The sequence below is a fragment of the Falco peregrinus genome, chromosome 4 (assembly GCF_023634155.1).
Source record: "Falco peregrinus isolate bFalPer1 chromosome 4, bFalPer1.pri, whole genome shotgun sequence".
In the NCBI taxonomy this organism is placed as follows: domain Eukaryota; kingdom Metazoa; phylum Chordata; class Aves; order Falconiformes; family Falconidae; genus Falco; species Falco peregrinus.
The window spans coordinates 118,361,100-118,384,263 of record NC_073724.1 but is presented as its reverse complement, the minus strand read 5'-3'; the positions used below and the strand labels follow the sequence as shown (position 1 = coordinate 118,384,263).

Sequence of the window (23,164 nt, the reverse complement as noted above, 5' to 3'; positions counted from 1 at the left end):
CATGCTCATTTTAGGCTTCAAATAAACCCCCCAAAATTTAAAGGCATTTCCTTAGCAAAATTTCAGAGCTTTTAAACCAGGTTCTTGTTTTTCAGTTCTTCCTTCCAAATCACCAGACCTGGCAGTGCTGACCGCTGGACTTTACCTCAGCCAGAGGGTTTAATTCCCAATTGCTCCAGCTTCAAACTGGTGTTTTGCTTTACTGAGGCCAACTTTGGCATGGCAAAGGCCTAGCGTGAGGCACGGAAAAATGAACAAAATGGAAAATCAAACAAAAGCTTCCAGCTTAGCAACTTCCCCCACCCAGAGCTATAAAAATGAACAGTGCAAAGGCCTTGGTGAATGGATCCCTGCAGCGGACTGTTCATGTCTGTATATAACACTGCCACTTTTACGTGAAAAATCACAGCCTGGATTAAGCGGTTTTCCCAGGGTTTTCCGTCAAAAGCACTTGGCTCAGAGGAGAACTGAGCACAGATTTCCTCTTTCTGGCTTCCTGGGGCTGCTTGTCCCCTCCTTGGCAGAGCTCTCAGAGTCAGTCTGATGGTGATTCCCAAAAAGCAGCTCCTAAGATGTAGGCATCAAGTAACCACATAACCCAGACAAGCCTCACTCAGAAGTTCAGAGGGTGGAGAGGAACCACTGAGATCTCCACTTGATGCCCCTGGTATCCCCTGCTTCGAGCCCCAGCGCTGGGTTCGCTGGAGGGGGGTCACCCCGCAAATCTGCAGGCAGGTCGCGGAGTGATGTGCTCTGAGAAAGCAGCTAAGCAGAGAAAAAAACTCTGCCTTTTCGCCACCTTTTCAGCACAAAGAGATGCTGAATGCAAATCTCAGTCACGGTTTTGCTTGAGGGCCATTGGTATGGGGCATGTGGCGCATTTCAAAGCACAAGCTTGACTGAAAGTAAACACAGGGAGCCTGGTTGTACCTTTATAACCTAAACTTTTTAAGAAACAAGCAACCACACAGCCTGGGACCTGGCACAGGCCACTAATGATGGCTAGTGCATGAGGGGTGCGGCGTGGTAAGCTGCAGCCAGGCACGGATGAGTCCCCTGTGACTCATGACCCTTGAGGTCCTTTTTGCCTTGTCCAGTGTCACAGCACCGTGACACTAGGTAGGTTCCCGATTCTTTTTCCAGTACCAGCATCACGACTTGAGCCGCTGCCTGGCCATTACACCTTAGTCAAGAAATTCTGATCCGGGGTTGCTCTTTCACAGTCTCCTTGGAGAAGTCCCAGAGACCGCCCATCCTACAGTGATGGGGTCCAGATTCTCTGTTTCCTAAACTGGATTACTACCTGCTTTTTGGGGTTTTTTTCTCCTTTATCCTATTTCAGGGGTTGCACAATACAATTTATAAGCGCCAGTCTCCTGCCTGCTGGCATTACTCAGACCTTGGTGCTGCCTTGTCCCACCCTGCACCCTGGGGTGCCGGAGCTGACCTTGGCCCCATACGCCTGGAAAACTGGGGGCAGTGCTCAGGAATAGCACCCGTCCCTGCAAATACAGGGTCTCGCTGGGAACACAGCTGTGCTGCTGTCAGGGTGACTCTGGGGTGATCCCCAAGAAAGCTAAGGGACAGCAAGGGATTGTAGCCAGGGGGATGCCAAGCAGCAGGGAGGGGGAGTGTGTGTGTGCAAAGCCGGCTTGACACCCCCCCACCCCGCCTTTTCCCCCGTGAGGGGGGTCTGCCAGCTCGGGAGTGGCACAGCCGAACCTAAGTCCTGCCTCCTGCCTCCTTCCTCCTCCTCCTCCCAGATGTTCCCTTGTGTGCAGCCATCTGTTGAGCTCCCTCCTCCCTCCTCCTGCGGGGAAGGGGGCAGCCCGCTTGCCCGGCCAGCTGCACGCCTTGGACGAGGAGGAGGAGGAGGAGGAGAAGGGAGAAGGAGGAGGGAAGAAGGGGACACCCGGCCCCAAGCCTTGCTGCTGCCGGCTCCCGCCGTGGGAACCGACCCTGGCCCTGGTAAGTCCCCCCCGCCGCCCCCAGCCCCGCGGGCAGCGGCCGGGGCAGGGGCTGCAGAGCCGCGGGGGGGGGGGGGGGGGGGGGGGGATGGGGGGGGATGGGGGAGGGGCCTGCAACCCCCCCGCAACCCCAAATCGCATTTTTGGGGAGGGGGGGAGCTCGCTGTAAAGGGGAGCTGGGCCAGCCCTGGGGGCATCTGCTCGGACACCACCACCACCACCACCACCACCCCCAGCCTCCGAGTGGTGAAACTCTTTTGGTGTGATGAATTTGCCTCGAGTGGGGGCTCGGGGAGGGGGGGGGGGGGGGCACCGGTTGCAAAACACCTGGGGTGCTGCTTGGGGGGAAAGACAGAGGTCTCCGGTGGAGGTAAAGTACTTTTTTGCCTACCTCTGGCTTTGCCAAAGGATGGCGGGAGGGGGGGTGGGATTTCGGGGTGCGTACGAGCCCCCAGCCCGGCTCCCCGCCCCCGGGGGGCTGCAGCCGGGGCGGGATGAAGCGTCTCCAGGCGGGATCTCTTCCCTTCTCCTTCCCCCGGTGCAATGGTGGTTTGTGGAGTGCTTGGGGATTGCCACGGCTGCAAAGTAATCCGAGCAGCAGCTGGAGGCTCCGCACCGCCTCCCGTGCCCGGCTTCGGGGCTTTGATTTCACGCAGGGCTCCCTGTCTCCCCCCTCCCCATCCCCACCCTCCCCCACCACCCTCCCCCGCCCTCCCCTCCCAACACGGCGGGGAGAGGAGAAGCTTTTTGGTCGGGTTCTGGTGCTGGGAAGCTCGCAGGGTTTGCAGCTAACACGAGGTAAGGGGAGAAAGGAGGGGGGGGGGGGAGGGGGGTAAAGCTTAAGAGGGGGTTGCCTGGCTGGGGTAAAGAGTCTGAAGGTGCTGGGGGGTCTTCTCCCCCGGGTTGCAGAGATAAAAGCAGGGCAAAGCTCCCTGCCTGGGAATTTCCCATGCCTGTAAGTGGATTAAGCTGGAGGGGAAGGTGTGTTTGGGGAGGGGGGGGGCGGGGGGGGCAGAAGGGAGGGGAAGCAGACCAGGATTTTTTTGTTCTTATTGAAAAAAAAAAGAAAAGGAAAAAAGGCAAGAAAAAAAAACAACCCTGCTGGTTGTGACTTTTGAAGCAGGAGGTCAGAAAGCACGGGGTTCCCCTGATAACGCACACACCCCGTAAACTTTTAAGCAGCTCCATGGAAACTTGTTATTAATGCTGCAGTCATTAAAAGGCACAGACCACGGCAGATTTATTAGCCCAGTTAACCACAACACGTGCCAGCTCTCTGGAAACAAAAGGGTCCGTCAACTTTCCTCCTTAGCCTGGGATCTGGGAAGGCTGGGAGGAGGGTGGCGGGGATGGAGCCGGCGGTGGCTTGTGTCGTGGGGAAGTGGCATCGCCTCCGTTAACTGACGCTCCGTCGTGGTTAGCTAGCGTGGTTAGCTAGCGTGGTTAGCTAGCGTGGTTAGGTAACGTAACTCGGTGGCAGCAAGAGCACGGCGAGTCGTGCCCAGCTCACGGCGTTCATCGCAGAAGCCCGGCGAGGATCCTCCGGTCTCCCAAGTCGACAGATTTCCCCGGGTGCCTGCCATGATAAATCAGCTGCCGTTAGCCTGAATAACCGCATTCACTGAAGTTACAGTAGGAAACTTGTCTGGGTGGACACTGTGCCATTGCTCCGCAGAGAGCAGCCGGCGCTGATCGCTGGCGTTGCGCTGAAATATTGCATTGATCGCCGCTCCCGAGCCCGCCTGGCAGCACGCAGGGCTCGGCTGCCGCGGTAGAGAGCGAGGCGAGTACCGGGGGAAGAGGCGCTGTGGAAAGACAGGGTTAGACCAACGCCTTGCCGATCTCCCCGGGAATAAGGAGCACGCTGGATGTGTTAGATGCTGAAAGGACCGGAGGGAGCCCGGTATGTCCCTGGGAGTATTTGCAGCCTAAACTTGGCTGGCTGCTCGCCGTCGGCGACCAGGCGCTGCAAAGGCAAAGCGGGTTAGCGTCTGCCGTTGTCCTGGCGCGGGGCACAGCTCGTGTCCCCTCGCAACCCACGGGAGCCTGTCCCGGAGAGGACATGGCAGGTGCTGGCTCACATGTAGGTTATAAATGGCCCGGCGAGGCCCTGACCTGTGCTTGGCCGTCGCCTGTCCCCGCTCGGGTGCGGGGTCCCTCTCCGGAGGCGGTGGGTGCGCGGGTGAGCGGAGCTGGCAGGAGGTTGGGTGGCCGCACCCGGACGGGTTCTCCCTTGCGGCATCCTGGAGCAGGCGTGCTGCGGGGCAGGCTGCTGGTTTGTGAATGAATTTGAGCAGCTGCTGGCAGAGACAGTGGGGAGCGATTACAAAATGCTGCGAGGCAGCAAGGACGTGGTGGACATCCCAGGGGACGTTAATTTCTGACGGCAAGGTGGGCTGGCGAGGAAGGCTGTAGGGTTGGGGTGAGGGTCTCCTGCACCCCTGTTCTTTTAAGATTGAGTGCAAGGAATAAAACAGCATTGAATGGGTAGGAGGAAATAGCGAGAAGAGCTGTAAAACAAAAAGCGTGTGCAAAAGTCTTTTATTTTTTTGGATATAGGAAAAAGGATCCTGTGCTCCCCAGCCCTGCAGTGAACAGCGGTGTGTGCCACCCCAGCGTCAGACAGAGCTTGGGAAAAAAGGTGAGCCACCGTCTTTCAGAGGTTTAGACTTTTCCCTCCATCCCTAACTGCTTTTTTTTTCTCCTCTTTCAGGCTCTTCTCCCTCCTCCTCGCTTGTCAGCTGGTTGGTGGGGAGAAGCAGAGGCTGGAGGGTGGGATAAGACAAGGCATCCTTGTCTGGCAGCCCTCCTGACCCCTGGCACCCCCGGGCTGCACACAGTAGCCACAGGGCTGGCTGCCTGGCAGGCTATCAAAAGAAACTTCCGAATGCGGAGAGGTATTGAGGGCTGGGAAGAGATAAAGGCTGGCTCGAGCAAGCCATTTCTTGTCTTAAAACTTGGCACCTGGAGCTAGCGAGGTGAATGTATGAGCGGCTCAGCCATTCAGTACAGGGAAGCCTCGACATTTTCATTTGTATTGCAAATTTTACATTATTTTTTAAAATTTCCTGGGAGTTTCCATTGTTCCCTCTTGGAATATTCATGATGTGCAGCAGTGGGGGGGGGAAGGAAATAAGTGTTCTGAGAATCACTCCGGCCTCCCCCCTCCCTTGCAGATGCTGCAAGCGGTTAAAACAACCTGCCTGCCTTAGCACGGGACATTCCTGAGTTGCATTAACCAGGCTGGAAATCTGCCTGTTGCAGCAGTGGCAAACTGGTAAAAAGCACTTTATCTCTGCTGTAGCTGAGTGGAGGGCCATGTGCTGTGTGTAACAGCTGAGTGCTGGCATCTGTGGCTTTTCTTTTCCTTCCCCTTTTCCCCCTCCTGCTTCTTTTTTTCTCTCCATGTATCTGTGATACTGACTCCTCTCCTTTCCCCTGGTTTGTGCCTGACAGCTCAAACCCGGGTGTAGGGAGAGAAATAGGGATATTTTTTTTTTTTTAAACAACTTTGAATAAGAGAACCATTGTCAGGAAAAACTGAAACTTAAAGGCAAAGCACTGCTGGGGCAGATGGGTCAAACCTCATCATGTCTGAAGTCATATAAGTGCACAGAGCTCTCCAGGTGAGGCAGGACATGTCCCTGACCCCAAAATCACCCATTTTCCTCTCATCCTTAGGAATGAGATGTCTGTAGCAAGAAGCATGGTGAGTCCAAGCTTCACACAGCAGGACAGAGGAGACCCTTTCTCCAAAGCTCTTTAATTCCAGTGCAAAGGCTCAGTTCCCACCCAAGGTGCAACCCCTGTATCTACCCAGGACCAGGGCATTGCGACCTCTTGCAAGAGATCTCCAGCTGAAAGGTTTACAGGATGATAGGGTAACTCTGAATTTAGTCAGTCTTATGCACTGGAGGAGAGGACTGCTCTTCTGGACTGTCCCCAAAGGTCTCATGGTGATGTCCCTATCTCCTGTCTTCACAACATGGTGCATGGTGGCCTCCCCTGGCATTGGGGAGGGGAACAAGGTGCAAGGGTCCAGCACCATGTAGCCCGTATAGGGGGGCACATGTGAGGATGCTGTAGTTCGGGAAGTCTTGTTCTGCTGGTCAGTGAACTCAGGTCAAATCAGTTTAGGAGGTGGCTTAATAGAGAGTGAAGTGGTCAAGGAAGATGGTTGTGTGCATCCTGCGTGACCTGCAGCATCTCCACATGGCATGGCAGAAATGCCACAGAGCTGCACCAAAAACAAGGGGACAGGATGGAGCCAGGGGAGGTGAACAGCATGGGTTGGCAGAGGTCCCTAGAGAGGCAGGCCTGATGTTCACAGCCACTGAGACTGCAGGCACACTTCAGAGTCTATGAATTTGAAGCATTTAGATACTTCTCTACCACAACCACCTCCCCAGGTGTCACCTTCCCTGTCCCTTAGCCTGGCTGCCCATTTTGCAGAGGGCAAAGCAAGGCTGGTTGTCCCAAGTGTCCAGACAAGGCAGGAGCTGAACGTGGTGCACAAGGACAGTGGTGGCATTTGTCTGGACCTGTTGTGGCAGTGGTGGTGTTGGCTGGGGTCTTCTGTGTGGGGTGAGACTGGGACATCTTGTCTTGTGCTCCCTTCTGGTGCGATTTGAACCTGAGGATGGTACCCCCATCCCCACACAAGAATGACCACCTCTCAGTCCTGTGGTTAGTCATCCTTAAGGTGTCGGGAGGGAAACTGAGGCACATGAATGGGGACTCGTGGTAACATCAGCAGTGAGAAATGGGTCCTGCTGGAGTTGCGTCTCCCAACCCACTATAGATGATCTTTCTCTCCAGAATCCCACACTGGCCAAGAGGGCATCCTAGGGCAGGGAGAGGAGTCAAAGGACTGAGGAGATACTAAAGACCACATCACTGGGGCACTGAAGCATCATCTGGGGTGGGAACTGTGGCTGGGGTGATGCCCCGCTGGTAAACCCTTTATCAGCTTTATGCAGATCCCCTTCCCCTTCCCAAATCCGCCCTCACCAAATCTTGTAGGATACCCACTGGGCATAGCCAATGTCTCACGAGCTTCCTCGGGGTGGGAGCAGCTCCTGAAACCCCAGCTGATGCTCTACCAAGCGGTTTTGTTGGCATTCATTGTTCACAGTGTCACATTGCAAGAATTACTGGGGGGAAGAAAGGCCAGGAGGGGAATGAGACGGGAGCCTCCAGCTGTGCTGTTTGCAACAATAATGGCCAGGATTGTATTTATTATCTTCTTGGTGGAGGGTCTGCAGCTGCACACGGAGAGCCACAGGCAGCAAAGAGGCCCAGAGATTATTGTGCATGGGAAAAAAAAAAACCAAAACAACCACAAAAATAAATAAAAAAGCCCACAAAGAAGCCCTGGGCAGGCTGGAGCAGTGCTGAGGGGCACCCAGTGTAACATCACCTCCTCGCTTTGCCCTCCCTTATCGAAGCCAGCAGCCCCGCAGGGCTATTGGGAGGAGGGAGGCTGGGAGCTGCTGCCTTTCAGAGAGCTGAGGCCACATGGTATCTATCCTCCTAAAACCCTTCCAGCTCCTGCCAGGGCTGGAGGCATTGCCCAGCTGGGGTGAATTTCTTTTCTGTCTCCTTTACGCATGATTTCAGCTGGTGCTGGCTGCCTCTGCTTGCTGGAGTCGGGCACAGCACTGTGACTGAGGCACGACGTCGGGGGCAGCATGTGGACATCTGATTTGCAGCCACTTCTGTTTCAAGGAGAAAGGGCTGCAAAGCCCTTAGAGATACAGGATGATGGGGCTGCTATGAGCTGTTCAATCCTGGCGGGCAGTATCTCACCAGGAAGGGCAGAGGCATCACCCTGGGATATATCGCCTTCCCCTGGCACCATCCCTCCTCTCTTTTCCTTCCTTTCCCCTGCCCAGCTCATCCTCTCCAGGGGAACCCATCCATGTCCATCCATGCAGCAAGGTCCTTCTGCAGCTCAGGCCAGCCCACTGGCATGGTTAAAAGCAAACCAGGTGAGGGATGTGGGGTACATCCATAGATATCGCGCCTTTCCCTCATGGACCAGACAGCTGCTGGTGGGTCCTTGCAACCTGCGCTCCCCTGGGATGGAACGTTGTGTATGCCACCCCAGGCTCACCCATGGCAGATGGCATTTCCCAGCTTGGGCACAACGATGTGGCTGAGTGGCTCTGTTAACAATTAAACCCAAGAAGTGTCCATTGTGGGTAGGAGGTTTCTTCTTCCCGTGCTGCAACTCTTGAAGTTTCTTGCTGGCAGGGTGTATGGTGTTCGTCCCAGAGTGCATTCCTCTTGAATTATATCATGTCTCGGGGAGCCAGAGTGCCGTGAAAAAGTATCACCACAGCAGGAGCTGGCACAGGAGCCGGCTGGGGTTGAGGGTCAGATGTGGGAGAGCATCATCAAGGGCTGAAACTACAGGAGAAGGCTGCTGGGATCACTTTAGCTTCCAATAATGATCTGTTAAGAAATGAGGCCCTGCCTCAGTTTCATGCTTTAAAAATTCACATCATCTTGCTGGCTTTCTTAGTCTGGCACCAGGAATGGTCAGAGAGGAGGGAGAAGCATGTGCAACCCCAAAATTGCAGATGAAGCTGTGATCCATCATTTTTAAATTGATCTTTTTGCAAAGGGGGACACAGCCCTGAAGAAAGAGGGTTTAATCCTCCCAGGGTTACTGCTGTGATCTGGGTAAAGCCTGGGTACTCGCATCCTCCCTGCGTGCATCAGAGCGAGCCCTTGGGCGTCGGAGATGATGGGGCAGGGGGATCTGTTGGTAACTTTACCAGGTCCCTCTACAACAAAATGCATCAGAATTGGTGTAAACCTCTCCTTTTGCTGTGAAGCGCCATGCCGAAGGGGTGGTCTGTCCTTCTGTTCGTGCCAAAATAACTCCTCTGCAACACAGGCTGCCCGTTCTGGGATGTGTCACTGGGTTTATGATAAAGATCCTATTCGGGCTGAGTTTGAGACAGTTAAGAAAATATTTGTGTTCCTGGCTGAGATGAGGTCTCTGTTATGCTCAGCGAGCGCCAGGATAGCGAGACCTCCTGTTCCTGGAAATGCTCACGGTAACGAAGAGAGGGGGGTGGGAAGCAGGGGTTGCTGGGAATAAAAGGATTTGGGGTGGTCACCCCCGGGGTGAGGCTCGGGCAGGAGAAAGCCCTGAGCTCCTGCATACCTTGTGGGCACCTTGTTTGATCCCATGTATCTAGTGCTGCTGGGAACCGGTGTGGGGCTGACAATGCTCCCAGTTTGATGCTCCCCAGTTTGAGCAGTCCTGCAGCTGGCATAGCCAGGAGCCAACAGTGGGGCCAGGATGCTCACATTCCGTCTGCTCCCCACAAGCCCCGTGAATCCCCCACCGGTGCTGCCGGGAGGTTCCATGCCGTGCTGACGCCTGCCTTCCCCATCCACAGCCCCTCCGGAGGCTTGGCAAGCTTCATTTCCTTTTGGGAACGCCTCCTCCGGGCACAAGCACAGCTCAGCATGAGGCTGGCGAGCAAAATTGCTTTCAAAAGCCATGGGAGATTATTTCCCTCACCCCAAATAAAGCTGCTATTAACCTGACAGTTTCCCTGGGCTAAGTGAGGAAGGGGAATTTTTGTGTAAAACCCTGGTGCCACAGTAACATAATTCCTAATTTGCTGGTGCTGGAGGTGGCACCAACTTTTTCCCACTTGAGGTGAAATTCCTGGGAGTTGGGCTGTATTGTTTGCTTCCAAGACGTGTCTTTTTGAGATGCACTGCTCTGGAGGTGGCAGAAATAGTCTGTATTTCAGCCATGGATGTAAATCAGCTGGAACTCACCGTATGGGCTGGCAGATCTGCCCACACAGGTTTCCTTTTGCCAGAGCCCAAAATACACCACACTGCACCCAGATTTCCTCCTGGAGGGGGGGATGAGGGATGCTGGAGGGGGGAGACTGCACAAGTGGAATAAACTGTTAGCTTAGTTTAAACACTAGGATGATAAATTACCTGTGGCCTCTTGCAAAGCAGATGGGATTTGTGACATTACAGTTGGAGCAAAGAATATTTTAATAGGTCTTTCCCATTCTTTTATGAAGAAAGGATTTTTTTTCCTTTAGAGAAAAAAAAATAGAGCAGAGGCTGTTTCAGCTGAGCGAGGGGTGTCCCATGTTTGAAAACAAACCCATCATGTGAAACTGTAGGGTTTGGAGGTGCTCTAGATCAATCCCGTATGTCTTCTCTGAAGCCCACGTGGTGGGTTGCAGGGCTGCTTGGTTTTGGCTTTGGGGTTGGGAAATGCTTATGATGCTTAACAATTTGGCTTTGCTCTTGCTTATCTTATCTGTCCCATCCCCTGTAACATCTATGAAAATCTCCCTGAAGGATGGAAAGCATGGGTGGGATGCTGGTTAATCATGGTGGTTTTGGCTCAGTGGTTTCTCTATGTCCGGAGATGAGAAAAGTGAATGGAGATAACTGAGATTTGGTGAAAGTGAGGAATGGTGTCTTGTTTTTTCCTTCCCTACCACGTCTGGCTGTCCACAACCTAAATTCCATGGGTTTTGGTGAGATGTGGACTCGATGCAGAGCAATGGAGTTCTTGTCCAGATCTGGGAGCAACATCTCAACTCTGTTTATGGCAGTTTTGTCCTCTCTTGAAATCACTTCAGTGGGGACAAAGCACCCCACAGAGCAAATAAACCACTGGCTCATGATCTCCTTGTCTTGGCTGCCACCTGTGATCCCTGGGGACCCAGGGTTAGAAAGAATAAATCCTTCCATGAGCCCATCCATCCCCATCATGCCACCCACCCTGGTCTGCCTTAAATACAACCACTTCTCTGCACTGAGGGAGGAGAGGTGACTTTTTCTTTCCATTCCCAGTTTGGTGCCTATTGTACTTCATTCTTCCATCACCTGGTAATGTCGATTTCTGATACCACTGGGCTAATTACTTGCTAACAACTCCCCCTTTAGTGGTGAGGCTCTTGACTGAATGCAAAGGAGGTGCTTTTACATACATTATTAAAAATCACTAAAGCAGAAAGGAGTTAATAGAGAAATCATTTCCCCCCCTCATTCCCTGCATTTAGTTTTGATTTCCCCCAGTGAGTGGGGTGACGGGGCAAAAAGTGTTCAGGCACCTGCGGGATGATTTCAGCTCCTGGTCAGGCCCTTTGTGTCTCTGTACATTGAGCCATAAGGGCTAAAGCCACTGTCCCAGTGGCAGAGTTTCCTCCCATCCCAGTGCTTGCCTGCACTGGTGGGGCAAATAGGGTGAGGAGAAGGAGAAAACTGAACTGGGTTGCACATCCCTTTCCTTATATCCTGGTGGGTGGCTGGGGATGGCTCTGCTGTCTTTGCAGAGATTTGCACTTCCCACTGACAAAACCGTCAGTGTGAAGGGTGATAACCTATCACTCCAAAGCAACTTGTGCAGTGGCTCCTGATGGAGGGCTCCATGAAATTAAGCTGAATTTAGAAGAGCCAAGAGACTAATTCTCACCCTGCTGTCACTTACACCTAAAGCAAGTCCACTGAACTCCCCCAAGCCCATCTAAGCAAATGCAGGGTCAAACCTAAATAGCATATATATATATATATATATATAAAATAATGAGAATCTTGGACTCTCTTTAGCTCTCCTCTCCCTAAATCCAAGGAGTCATGAACACCGAGTACAAAACCAGGACTGGTATTTGCAAAGTGTACGCCAGTCCAGCCAACAGCAAAAAATACCAAATGGCTCAGGAAGCCCTGTTCCCATTTACACCAGAACTCCTTTGTGAGGAAGCACTAATTGGTTTAATGAGCTTTATAGAGGGGGTAAACGTAACTCTTTGCTGCATATATGTAGGGAAGCCTTCTGCAGGGAAGAGCCAGTCTGAAGCAGGCAGAGCAAAAGCCTGGATGACCTTTTACTGTCAATAGATTTGCACAAAAGGAAAGGAAAAGAAAAGGAAAAGGAAAGGAAAGGAGAAAAGAAAAAAAAAAAAGAAAAAGGAAAAGAAAAAAGAAAAGACAAAAAAGAAAAGAAAATAAAGAAAGAGTAACCTTGTCAGCAGCAGTTTCTTTATCATGTGAGGGGTGTGAGCCTGCGAGTTAAGGGATTAATGGTTGCTGGTTTGAGCCAGCTCCACTGTCTGGTGTATGGGATCTGGAGACCGGGCTGTGATTGCATCTGTGGCGTCATTTGGACTCAGCCCCGGAGAGTCCACACTGGAAAAGTGTAGCTGTTGCTAGTGCTGCACTTTACTCGATAATTATTCTTATTTTACAGAATAATTAACAGGAGGAGACAGGGGGAAAGGTCCCTGAGGCAATTTTATCGTTGGAAAAGCAACTCAGGAGCATCATGGTGCTCCGAAGCTGCCTCTCAGAGCCTCCCAAGTATTTAAAGACAGAAAGAGCCAGTTATCTTTGGTTTCGTTATTTTTTCTTTTGCAGCCTGGAGGACTTATGGCCTGTATCATATCCTATGCAGCTTGTTTCACTTTCCCATAACGTTCCCTTTCCCCTGCCCCCAATTAGTGATTGCAGCCAAGTGGGCCTTGTGGGCCTTGCTATAAAGACTTTGTTTTTTCTTTACTTGGCTGATGCAAGAGTCAGAAGACAATCCCCTAAACTTCTTCCCGATGAAATATTGTTGCTAATCCAGCTCCTCTGTCCTTTGCTAGAACAGCAACTCTGTTTGGGATAGGCGGACTCCTGGTCTTCCTTTTTGCTTCTTTTCTCTAAAGGTTGTTCTGTTGTTAATCGAGGATTTCCAGCACCACATTGGCAAGAAACCTGGAAATTGTCAGGATCTTTCCACCATGCCTTAAGCACGTAGGGATTTGCGTCATACCTGATCTGCTGTAATTGTGGGCTGCAGTGGAAAAGACAGGTCCTTTTTCCCCCATTCCTGTGTCAGAGCCCGATTTGCAGGAAAATTGACCCACCAAAGGGGGAAAAGGAAGATTAGGGTTTTTTTGTTGGATGAGTGAGCTGAACTGATTCATCCTGGGTGCAGCTGGTTGCTGGGTGGGACTTGGGTCTGGAAGATGCAGCCAGGGGTGGGGTGGGAAGCAGTATACTGGGGAGACTAGGCATCCTGTTCCGCCACAGACAAAGTAGACATGGGGCATCCCCAAGGATGGGTCTGCTCTTAGGTGGCTTTCATACCCTCCTGGAGCAGTTTTTCTCTCTTCACCCCACTGTAGAGACAACCTGTGTTTCTGCACTTCTTACTTATGTACCTTAAGCTTCATTGGGTGACTTCAGGTCTTCAGCTCCGACTTCTGCTGCATTTCAGCCGATGCTTTGACAAGTGGCATATTCAGGGGGGCTGAGGAGTGCAGTGTGAAGAACAGGGCAGCCATTTTCTGACTCCATCAAACAATGAACTTTAAAACACCTCCTCCTTGTATTTTTTTTTAATTAATCCTTGATTTTTGGTGATAGGGATTTCTGGCTTGGTGGTTGCCAGGGCAACCGGAGGTAGCCTAGGTAGCATCCTTTTCATCTCTGCATTCCTCAAGGGGGACGCATCCCCAAGCAATGGGCTTCCATCCAGGGTGGGATGTGTTAGCACATCTCCCTTGGATGGGAACGAGGTGGAAAAGTCTCAGTTGTGGATTGGGGAGGATAGTGGGAAATGTCTTGTTTTGAGGAATGAACAGGAGAAGGAGGAAAGCAAGTGCACTGAGAAGTGTGAATTTGCAACACCACTATAACACGGATTACCTCTCTCCTACCCCACGCCCTGACCATCAGCTGAGACCTGGGTTTCCTCTGAAGGCTGGTTTTAAAATAAGATTATAATGTTCTTTTTGGCAGAGAAATCTCAGTGTGAGGTTTCTGCTCAAGTCCTGCCACATGACATTGCAGGGGATGAGCAGAGCAGGGAGGAGACATCAGGGCATCTGCAGGCTTAGGGAGAGATGTGGGATGTGGGGAGAAGGCTAGCACCCTGCTAGGAGCTTGGCCCAACCTTGGCTCCATTATCCACCACAGGGTCTCCCTGGGGTTGTCTCAGGATATTTGCCGTGCAGAAAGGATGAGCAAGATACAAAAACCAGAGCCCTGCAGCCACTCTGGACACGTAAACCGTGGGAGACAATACTGCACCCCCCCCCAGCTCCTGTTAAAATCAGGGGGTATAACAAGTCCCTCTGACCTGTGAAATGGCCAAAATTTATCCCTAGGATCTCTCCACACCACAACACCCATAGAATTGAAGAGGTCATGGCTGGACTAGCCCAAGGGTGGGCTGCTTTCTCCTGGTGACTTTCCCCCCACCATCCCAGGCGATGGTGCCAGTGGTTTCTGGTCCATGGTGTTCCCTCCAGGTGAATCTCCCCAGCGCTGCAGGAGGATAACTCATCTTCCTTTTACAAGGGGATACCTTGGCCTCCTGCCTTTATCAACAGAGCAGCTCGCAGGCAGCAATCCAAAGGCAATTTGATGCGGTTTCAGATGCACGCTGTACACAGATGAACTGTAAATGCCTGTGGCATGTCTCTTTTCCCATTTCAAGGAGCACTGTCGATCGCTCCATGCAATGATAAAGCATGCCTGTACCTGACTAAGCTTTTCATTGATTATTTGGCAATGCAGAAGTCTCTCTCTTGGACTGGAAGATGACCAGAATGCTTCATGCTGCTCCGCAAGGGAGTTTTTAACTGGTAGTAGTGGATTGAATCTCATCTGCAAAGCAATTGCAGAGCCAGTAAGAGAGAATCTGGGGTAGTGCTGCAAGAAGGAAGGAGGCAGTAGACACTGCAAATATCTAAGCTGAGCTTTCCGTACTGCATTTCAGCTGTGTAATGTTTTGTCCTTGCTGCTGGCTGGAGTGATGGGTGTTGCAGTGGGAGTCACTGTATCTGCCTCCTTCTGGTGATAATTTTTGGGGCTGATCAGGAAGGGAATTCCCATGTCAAAAGGGGTTTGAGGAGCTGCATAGCAAAGCTCAGCGCTGGCTTTAATTCTCCTCTCAGTTTATAGAATCACAGAATGGTTTGGGCTGGAAAGGACCTGAAAGGTCATCTAGTTCCAACCCCCTGCCATGGGCAGGGACACCTTCAGCTAGATCAGGTCACTCGGAGCCCTGTCCTTCCTGACCTTGAGTGTTCCCAGGGATGGGGCACCTACCACCTCTCTGGGCAACCTGTGCCATTGTCTCACCACCCTCATTGTAAAAAATTTCTTTCTTATATCTAGTCCAAATCTCCCCTCTTTTAATGTAAAACCATTACCCCTTGTCCTGTCGCTACAGGCCCTACTAAAAAGTCTGTTCCCAGTTAAACTAGGACTTTGGAGATTGTCCTCTTGCTTTTCTTTGGGTGTCCCAGCAGGAGCCCACAAAGGTCTTAGCAGTACTCAGAAAGCCAAGTCTCACACTGATGTGTCTCTGGACCTGCTGGGGTTTGATCCGGTTCCCATTGGAGCCAACGGGATGCCACAAGGAACTGAGCTGGGCTTTTGAAGAAGAAGTTAGGAGGTGCTTTCCCTGCTGTAGACAACCAGTGGGGATAGCCACTGGGTGGGATTTGGGAAAAAAACCACCAGTAGGCTGAGCTGACACTAATGCAGGTACTTCCCTGTATATGAGACATGTAATGTCTGAGGTTTTGGGGTTTTAGTTTCCAAAGAGCTCCCCACTGCCATAATTTCCCCTGGTAATAAAACATTTAAGTGTGTTCCAAATGCAGCTTCACGGGGGGGAAAAATAAAAAAAGAAAAAAAATCAAAAAAAAGCAGCAGTATTTAGTTTTAGAGGGACCACAGAAGGGAGCAAGCTGTGGTCTTGTCTGCACAGAACCAGAGGGGATCAGCCTTGATGTCACTAGGAGAGGGATATCTGGAAACGTGTCTGCAGGCAGGAGCTCTACCCACTGTGTCCCCTCGGCACACATACGTGTTTTCTCAAGAAACAGTTGAGATGGGCTGGAGTAGGGCTTGTCTTACTGAATTTCTGTTATTTCTATAGAATAATGGACCCCAGAGGACTGCATGTTGGCCTTCAGCAGTGCTTTGGTTGCATGCACTTTGGCCAGAGTCCCAGTCTCTGCTCTCTATTTGCAGGAGGTCTGAGAGTTACTGCCAGACAAGTCGTACCAGTGATCAGGACAATATTTTTGCAACTCTTTTTCCCCTTTGCAGTTCTTTTGCACATTGGCAAGTAATTCCTGGTCGGTCTCCTGGGAAGGAGGGCAGGGCCGAGAAGACGGTGCTGAAAAGGAAGAGAAGCTGCTGCCAAAGGGTGGGTGAGGGAAGATGAAGTGTGAACTTCTAGGAAATGGTCCTGGGAAGGTGCAAGGGCTGTGGGGAAGGCGCCTCAGCCAGATCAAAGGCTGTGTGGGAAAGGTGATACTGCAAGGAAGTTAACAAAATGCTTTTAAACAGTGATGGAAAAGGTGAGAATAGAGACCAGGGGGGCTGAGATGGGGACTGGAACATGTGTTTAAAGGGGACTTTTTTCTTTTTTTTTTGGCTAAATGAGTGCTTGGCACGTGTGTCTTTGTTTATGGCAATCAGCATAGCCAATGACCAGTGCTAGTGGATCTCATGCCTGGTTTGGTGGGAGTTTTTGTAGCTAACCTCCTGGAGACCTTGCTGATAAGGCATGAGGATCCATCACCCATGACTGCAATGGAAACAAATGAGGACAGCCCTTGCTGCCTCTGCTGACCTGCAGGATGCTGGCATGCTCCAATTTACCCTCTCCAGAGATGCTTTTTTGGCTGGTTCTTGAAATTACACAGTTCTGTTCCCCACAGTTGTGAAAAAGAACTGCTAGGGTGCAATCTGAAGAGGCCCAGCAAAGTCAGGTCAGCTCTCTTCCACCCTCAGCTGTGAGGCTGGAGGGACAGAAATGTCTTAGATGGAGGAGGGCCAAAAGCAGAGGGTTGGAGACAGCTCCTTGCTTGTTGGCGTTGTTAATCAGAGATAATACTTAATGTATTTAGCAAAGACTGCCCAGAGGCTCTATATGAAATAAATCGGATCTTTCCACTTGATGCCTGTGCAGGAGGCCAGGCCCAACACAGTAGAGTCTGGGTTAGACTGAGCAGTTCTTGGTTCGTTTGCTCTGGCAGGCAAGGAACCAAGTGGCTGTTGCCTGTCCCACCTGCCACCAGCCTGAGAAGGGTTGGTTTTAGCCACCTGATATAAAGCAATGGTCATACTACCTAAACACTTCTAAATTTGCATCTGAAGTCTATGCAAAGGACACGTGCTGTCCATTTGGGCAGTAGGCAGGTGGCCTTTCTAGCTGTTCATCCACGATGATGTTCTGATGATGCCATTATCTCTGTCATCTATAGGGAATCTGAACGGAGCTTTGGTTTTTCCTTTCCTGATAATACTTTTGGACACCTAAGGCTCCCACTGGGCACACAGCCCAGAAAAATGATTTCTCCAACCTGTCAATGCAGGGTCTTAAACCCAGTGCTCCCCAAACCTACACACATGCCGTGACTTGAAGACCTCTCTGTACTGGTTTGCTAGGCTGTAAAATGGCTGTTTGAGCTGCCATTTAGCTTCTTCCATGGTCCAGTCAAAAGCATGCATGTTGGATAGATCTTTCTTCAAGGCAGCCTGCTTTTCTTGCAGCTAATTTCCAGTTGCATCTTCACTTGGTTGTATCTGCAAAGACTGTTGACCCAATTTTTCTTCATTAAATTCTTGCTAGGGTTCGTAACATGAGAGACAACGTGTTTGGGATATCCATGCTATTTAAGACTGTACTTTATCTATCCCTTTGGAAAGACAGAGCGGAAGACTGCACAACTCAAACTACATCTACAGTAGGGTAATTTCTGTGGCAATTAAATCTATTTCCTTATCTTCTTGTTTTCCAGGTCAACAATGCAGTCCCTAGCCTGGTTCAATTTGCTGCTTCTCCTTCCTTGTTTTGGTACGACCAAAACCTGCTTCCCTGGCTGCCACTGCGAAGTTGAAAGCTTTGGTCTCTTTGACAGCTTTAGCTTGACCAAGGTGGACTGCAGTGGAATAGGCTCACACATTGTTCCCGTCCCAATCCCTCTGGATACCTCCTACTTGGATCTATCATCAAACAAACTGGAAACAATCAATGAATCAATGCTTACTGGCCCTGGGTACACCACCTTGGTAAGCCTCGACCTGAGCTACAACAAAATTGCCAAGATTTCCTCCACAACCTTCTCCAGGCTTCGGTACCTGGAGTCCTTGGATCTGAGCCATAACTCTCTGCAAGTCCTTCCAGAGGACTGTTTCTCCAGTTCTCCTTTGGGTGACATAGATTTGAGCCATAACAAGCTCTTGGATATCGCTATTGACATTTTTGCTTCAAAAGGTCAAGGAAAATCCCTGAATGTGGATCTATCCAATAATAAGCTCAGCACAATAACAAGGCACCGTGAGAAGAGCATCCCCAACATCCAGAACTTAAATCTTTCTGGAAACAGGCTAACATCTGTGCCAAACCTTCAAGGTATTCCTCTCCGATACTTAAATCTTGATGGGAACCCTCTAGTCAAGATTGAGAAAGGAGACTTCATGGGGCTGAAAGATTTGATTCATTTATCCCTCAGTGGCCTGAGTGGCTTTGGAGAGTTATCTCCTTACAGCTTCAAGGAGCTACCAGCCCTCCAAGTTCTGGATTTATCCAGCAATCCCAACTTGAAGTCACTGACTGCTGAAGTTATCTTTGGTCTGAACTCCCTACAAGAGCTCAACCTCTCTGGAACAGGTGTGTCATCTTTGCCAAAGACTGTGCTGAAATACCTGCCTTCCATCAAAAGCATCACCTTGGGGAAGAACATACAGTGTCTTAAGACCATCAAAGAAGGCCAGTACCACCGACAAATTGGGCTGACCAAAAAAGAGGTCCTCAGTTGCCACGACAGTCACGGCTCCGTAGCAGCAGCACCTTACGTTTCGTGATGAAAGCTGGGGAGAGGGGGTGGGTGAGGGAGGGGGGCGGGGCGTGGGGTTTGTACAGATGTCGGACTGAGATGGCTTGCAGTGTGCCTTTTGTAAAACTGTCAATAATTTATATATTTGTATATGCCAATACTTGATCGTTTGTGAATTTTATAAACTCTCAAAAATCCTGGCCCATGTCATCTGCAAGCTCCAGATTTTACCTGGTGCGTTGAGGTCCTCACGGAGCCGGTTAGCTCAAGAGTGGTGATGCTGCACAACGGGGACCAAGATGCTCTGCAGGTCCCAGGGCAGAACAGTTGGCTTGGAGCAAACTTTTGTGCTCCAGACACGTTTGTAGGAGCAAAGCTATGTCTCTCCAGAGCACACACCAAAATGTACCAACTTTGTAGCTACTTGCTTAGAAACCCATGTATCATCCTATTTTTAATTATTACTCCCGAAGAAGTGCCTTCTGGATGTTGCCTTCATTAGCAGCACCCCGTTCCCTGTCATGCACTTTCAGTCTTGAAGAAACATTTCCAGACAAACCTGAATACAGGGTGCTCCTAATGTGCTGGTTTTTACATGTTATTTGCATAGGTGTGCAGTGAACGTTGAGTAAGTTGAGAACTTTTCCCACAGTTTTCTCCCTGTTTTCCCGTCTCAATCCTTTTCATGTCTAATTACTTTAGGTCCAACCTTGGCAACCTCCTGTCTTTCTAACCTTAGCGAGCCATGGCTCAGAGGTGATGTGCAGCAGAGTAAGGGAAGCAGAGGGGTCTGCCAGCAGTCACATCTCACCCAGGAACCAGCCTCCGATGAAGCAAATTAACTGAGTTGCAAAGCAAAGAGATCATGTAGCCTAGCGTAAATAAATAAATAAATAAATAGAAATCCCTCCTCCCTTTCTGGGGAAGCTTGGAAGAAAATTTTGGCAGGGATTGTCATCTTGACAACCTTATCAAACCAAGAGGCAGACCCAGAAGACGTGTGAGTAAGCTGTTTTTCCATGATGACGTTCCTCATCTAAACACATCTGCGACTCAGCTGGGCACGTGTGAAGCAATTTCCAGCACCAAAACGCTCTTCAGAATGTGCCACGGGAAAAAATTAACACTGATTCCTGCAACTCTGGAGTGTTTTGTCTATCACAGGAAAGATCTTGGGTTTTTTTTTCCAGAGTTGTGGTTTTTCTTTCTCTCACACAGCTCCTTGGCTGCCAACTGAAAGCTGATAAAAAGCCTGGTCCTCAGAGATTTACTCGTTTTTTTCCTCCATTGCTGAAATGCTGGCAAAGCAAAGGGGGGCCCCTTTCGTCCCTCTTCTTCCCCAGGCTAGGAGAAAGGGGGAGAAGGCAGCACAGCATGACTCAATGCCACGTGTGAAGCCTTCAGCTTGCTTATAGGAGCTCCTATATCTGGCACGCTCTGCCCTGAGGGTGGGATTTTGTGGATGGGGGGGTCCTGCTCAGGCTGATCTGTGCCTGGGTCTCTGAACCCAGCCTTGCATCAGGGCAACCTTCAGTGTTCGAAAGGGATTTAGAGAGGTCCATGCAAAGGTGATGCAGATATAATACCATCCGACAACCCTCCTTGGGAGTGTTGGGAGGAGCTCAAACTTCATCCTCACACCCCCAAAGATCTTTGCAAATGGAAACACTGTTGCCCAAAGCAGCTGTCTCCAGGGATGGCTGAAATCCACTAAGGCCATAAAAGCCAAAGTCAGCGCCTCATTTTAGATTCTGAAATCCCTCTCCCACATTTTCATCTGTCTCTGGCTCAGTGATTTGTTTGGGGACCTGAGGGTGGGATTTTAACCTTTTCTTTCAGTGCTGGGGCTTTTGCCCCTCTGCTGAATCTTTGCAATGCTCAACCAGCCTTCACAATCACAAGAAACACGATTTTCTTAAAAAGGCAATGGGACTGCCTACAGCAGGGATCTGGGGAGGAACAGCAACCCACTGCAGTGCAAGACGGGGGCAGTTTGGGAGGAAGGGGGTGTTTTTTAGTGGATCTTGCCTTTTTAAGAGAATTCTTTTCTGCTGGCAGAAAAAGTAATTTTTAAAAAAATGTTTAATTTTATAAATCTGTACGTAGATGAAAAGTTACGGGATCACATACTGTTAAAGTTACTGTCTTTGTGCCACTGTGGTAAATTTAAAACCCAATGTGACAATCCAACTGAAGACTGCAAGATTTCCTTGTGTAATCTCACACTTGCTGCTGGCTAAACAAGTCTTAGCAAAAGCTGGCAAATACCGTCGCTGTGTTAGTTTGTTTTTTTTTAAAGAACCTCTGCAGCATTGTAAGGCTTTGTGATTACTCACAATATAATAAAGTGATTTGGAGGAGAATAAACCCAGATCCCCCAGATTTATTGTCTTAGCGCTGGGAGGGTGGCAGCTGTCACCGGGTCCAAAGTGCTTCTTTCCTTGCTCTGCTCAGCCCCACGGGTGTTGCATCTCCAAACTGGGGGCAGGATTTGTCCCACAGTGTTTGGCTCACTAGGCTCTTTGACTGGCAGACAGGCTTGAGAGCTTCACTGGCTGACTCGAAGGAAATTACGGACACATGGCAGTGGAGCAGCCCAAGAGGATCTGGAGCAAATTTCCTGTTCCAGGATCTACTCCAAAGCTTGTCAGAGATGGTGGGGATCTCTTCATGGACTTGACCAATGTGGGACACAGGCTGTTAGGGTTGAAAGGCTGCATTTGCAGAGTGGATGAAGTGGGGAGAGCCCATGAGCTGTTTCACAAGACCATGGGGGCGGGAGGAAATGAAGGGGTGCAGGTGTGATGCCACAGTACAGAGAGCTGCACACTGCCAGACCGCAGAACTTTCAGCGGTGAGATACACGTGGTCCAGTCTCAGCACTGCTCTCCAAGGAGCGGGGGCTGCTGTGTGGAGGGCTAAGAGCATGCAGAGCCATTGCAACTCAAGAATAAATACAGTCCTCTCAGGAGGGCTTTGCTGCTCTTAAATAGCAGATTTAATTTTAAGTACTTCTCAGTGCTGTGTATAAAAGCAGTGTGAGCAGCACCTCAGGGAGAAAACTGCCTCTGGGAAGCTGCAGTGTTCCTGGTCCTCCCAAGCCTGAAGGAGCAACAGCATCTCCCACCCAGGCAGGCAGAGCTGTAGGCTGCCTGGAGGAGGCTGTTGGTTCTTCATCTGCCTCCCAAAACTGCCCTGTCCTCCAGGATGGCATGCAAGGTACAGTTGGACTATAACCTGGGGGCTGACATCTCTAGGCAAGGCCAGATCTTGCTCCCAACACTGTTATAGACTGTAGGTCCCTTAGAGGGGACCACTCCTCTGGTGCCCACCATTAGGCTGTGATCATTAGGCTACACCACCATGCTCCTTCTGGGTCGGATCCCTCCTGCCCTGGGATGCAGGCTCAGTCCAAGCGGTGGAGAGTGTCCTGCTGTCCTGGGGAATGACACTGTCCTGGGAGCGATGGTTCTGAGGCTGGATTCTCCCACTTCCTCATGAATGCCCCACTTATATGATGCCCCAGCACTGTGCTGGACCTTGTCCCTCCCAGTACTCCTTGCCTTAACATCTTAGTTTTTTAGAGATTTGTATTATTTTTATTATTTTATTTACCTTTATTTAAATAGCCTTTCCGAAGCCCTCTGGGTGGGAAGAAGCATGGAAGCCCCTGTGAGAAGCATGAGCCCCTACATTGCCCATGCATGCCATCCCTTTCCACCATGGGATGTGGACACCTGAAACAGAGCACTAGTGTCCCACAGAGGAGAAAAAGGCACAGGGTGGCTTTAGGCTTGGAAAAGTTGAGGAGGCCCTCAAGCCAGCTTCCTGAAGCTGCTGTCAGCTTGGTAATGAGGTGTGATGGACTAAACCCGGTGTCAGACATACCTCAGCCCTCACACCAGGAACGACAGCCGAGCTGGGTAGCTGCAAGCTCTGGCTGTCTGCAGGACCGGCTCAGCTCTGCGGCCGGATACGTTTGCCCTGGCAAGCAAGATGGGCGTTTTAATTAGACTCGGTATTTTTAGAAGCAGGAAAACCTCAGCGGAGGCTGGGCAGTAAGGATGGGCTGGGTTAGGGAGGGGGAAGAAGTGGCTGAGCTGGCATTTGCTTGCAGCGCTCTGTCCCCTGGGGGGTTATCAACATCCCAGCCCCCAGGATTTCTTCTCCCCATCTGCCTCATGTCTGGGGGGCAGCACAGGACACTTTTCTTCTCTTTGTTTGAAAACATGCCCCTCTTGGTACTCAAAAGTTCCCATTTTCTTCTCGCCCGTCTGCTGGAGCTGTTTCTCCAGGTTGTCAGCTGTCAGCCTACAGAAATCCCTTGCTGACTGATTATGTGACTGA

At 50.7% G+C, this 23,164-nt stretch overlaps 1 protein-coding gene and 1 long non-coding RNA gene across 5 annotated transcripts; one reads left to right on the top strand and one right to left on the bottom strand.

Annotated features, from left to right (window-relative positions):
• The first annotated feature begins 1,772 nt into the window (after nucleotides 1–1,772).
• TSKU (tsukushi, small leucine rich proteoglycan) lies at nucleotides 1,773–21,184 on the top strand. Of its 4 annotated transcripts, none has more exons than XM_055802757.1 (3): nucleotides 1,773–1,968; nucleotides 4,527–4,608; nucleotides 17,780–21,184. In XM_055802757.1, the coding sequence occupies exon 3, from the start codon at nucleotides 17,787–17,789 to the stop codon at nucleotides 18,843–18,845; it is 1,059 nt and encodes a 352-aa protein (XP_055658732.1). In that variant the 5' UTR covers nucleotides 1,773–1,968; nucleotides 4,527–4,608; nucleotides 17,780–17,786; the 3' UTR covers nucleotides 18,846–21,184. The 4 variants fall into 4 exon arrangements, with proteins under 4 accessions (XP_055658732.1, XP_055658733.1, XP_005231194.1 ...); XM_055802758.1 differs by lacking the exon at nucleotides 1,773–1,968 and adding an exon at nucleotides 2,380–2,765; XM_005231137.3 differs by lacking the exon at nucleotides 1,773–1,968 and adding an exon at nucleotides 3,539–3,870.
• On the bottom strand, nucleotides 3,183–4,221 carry LOC114010430 (uncharacterized). Its single transcript, XR_003551851.2, has 2 exons — nucleotides 4,083–4,221; nucleotides 3,183–3,543 (listed from the first exon to the last, which is right to left on the bottom strand). It is a non-coding gene; the product is annotated as an uncharacterized LOC114010430 (long non-coding RNA).
• Nucleotides 21,185–23,164: the final 1,980 nt, after the last annotated feature.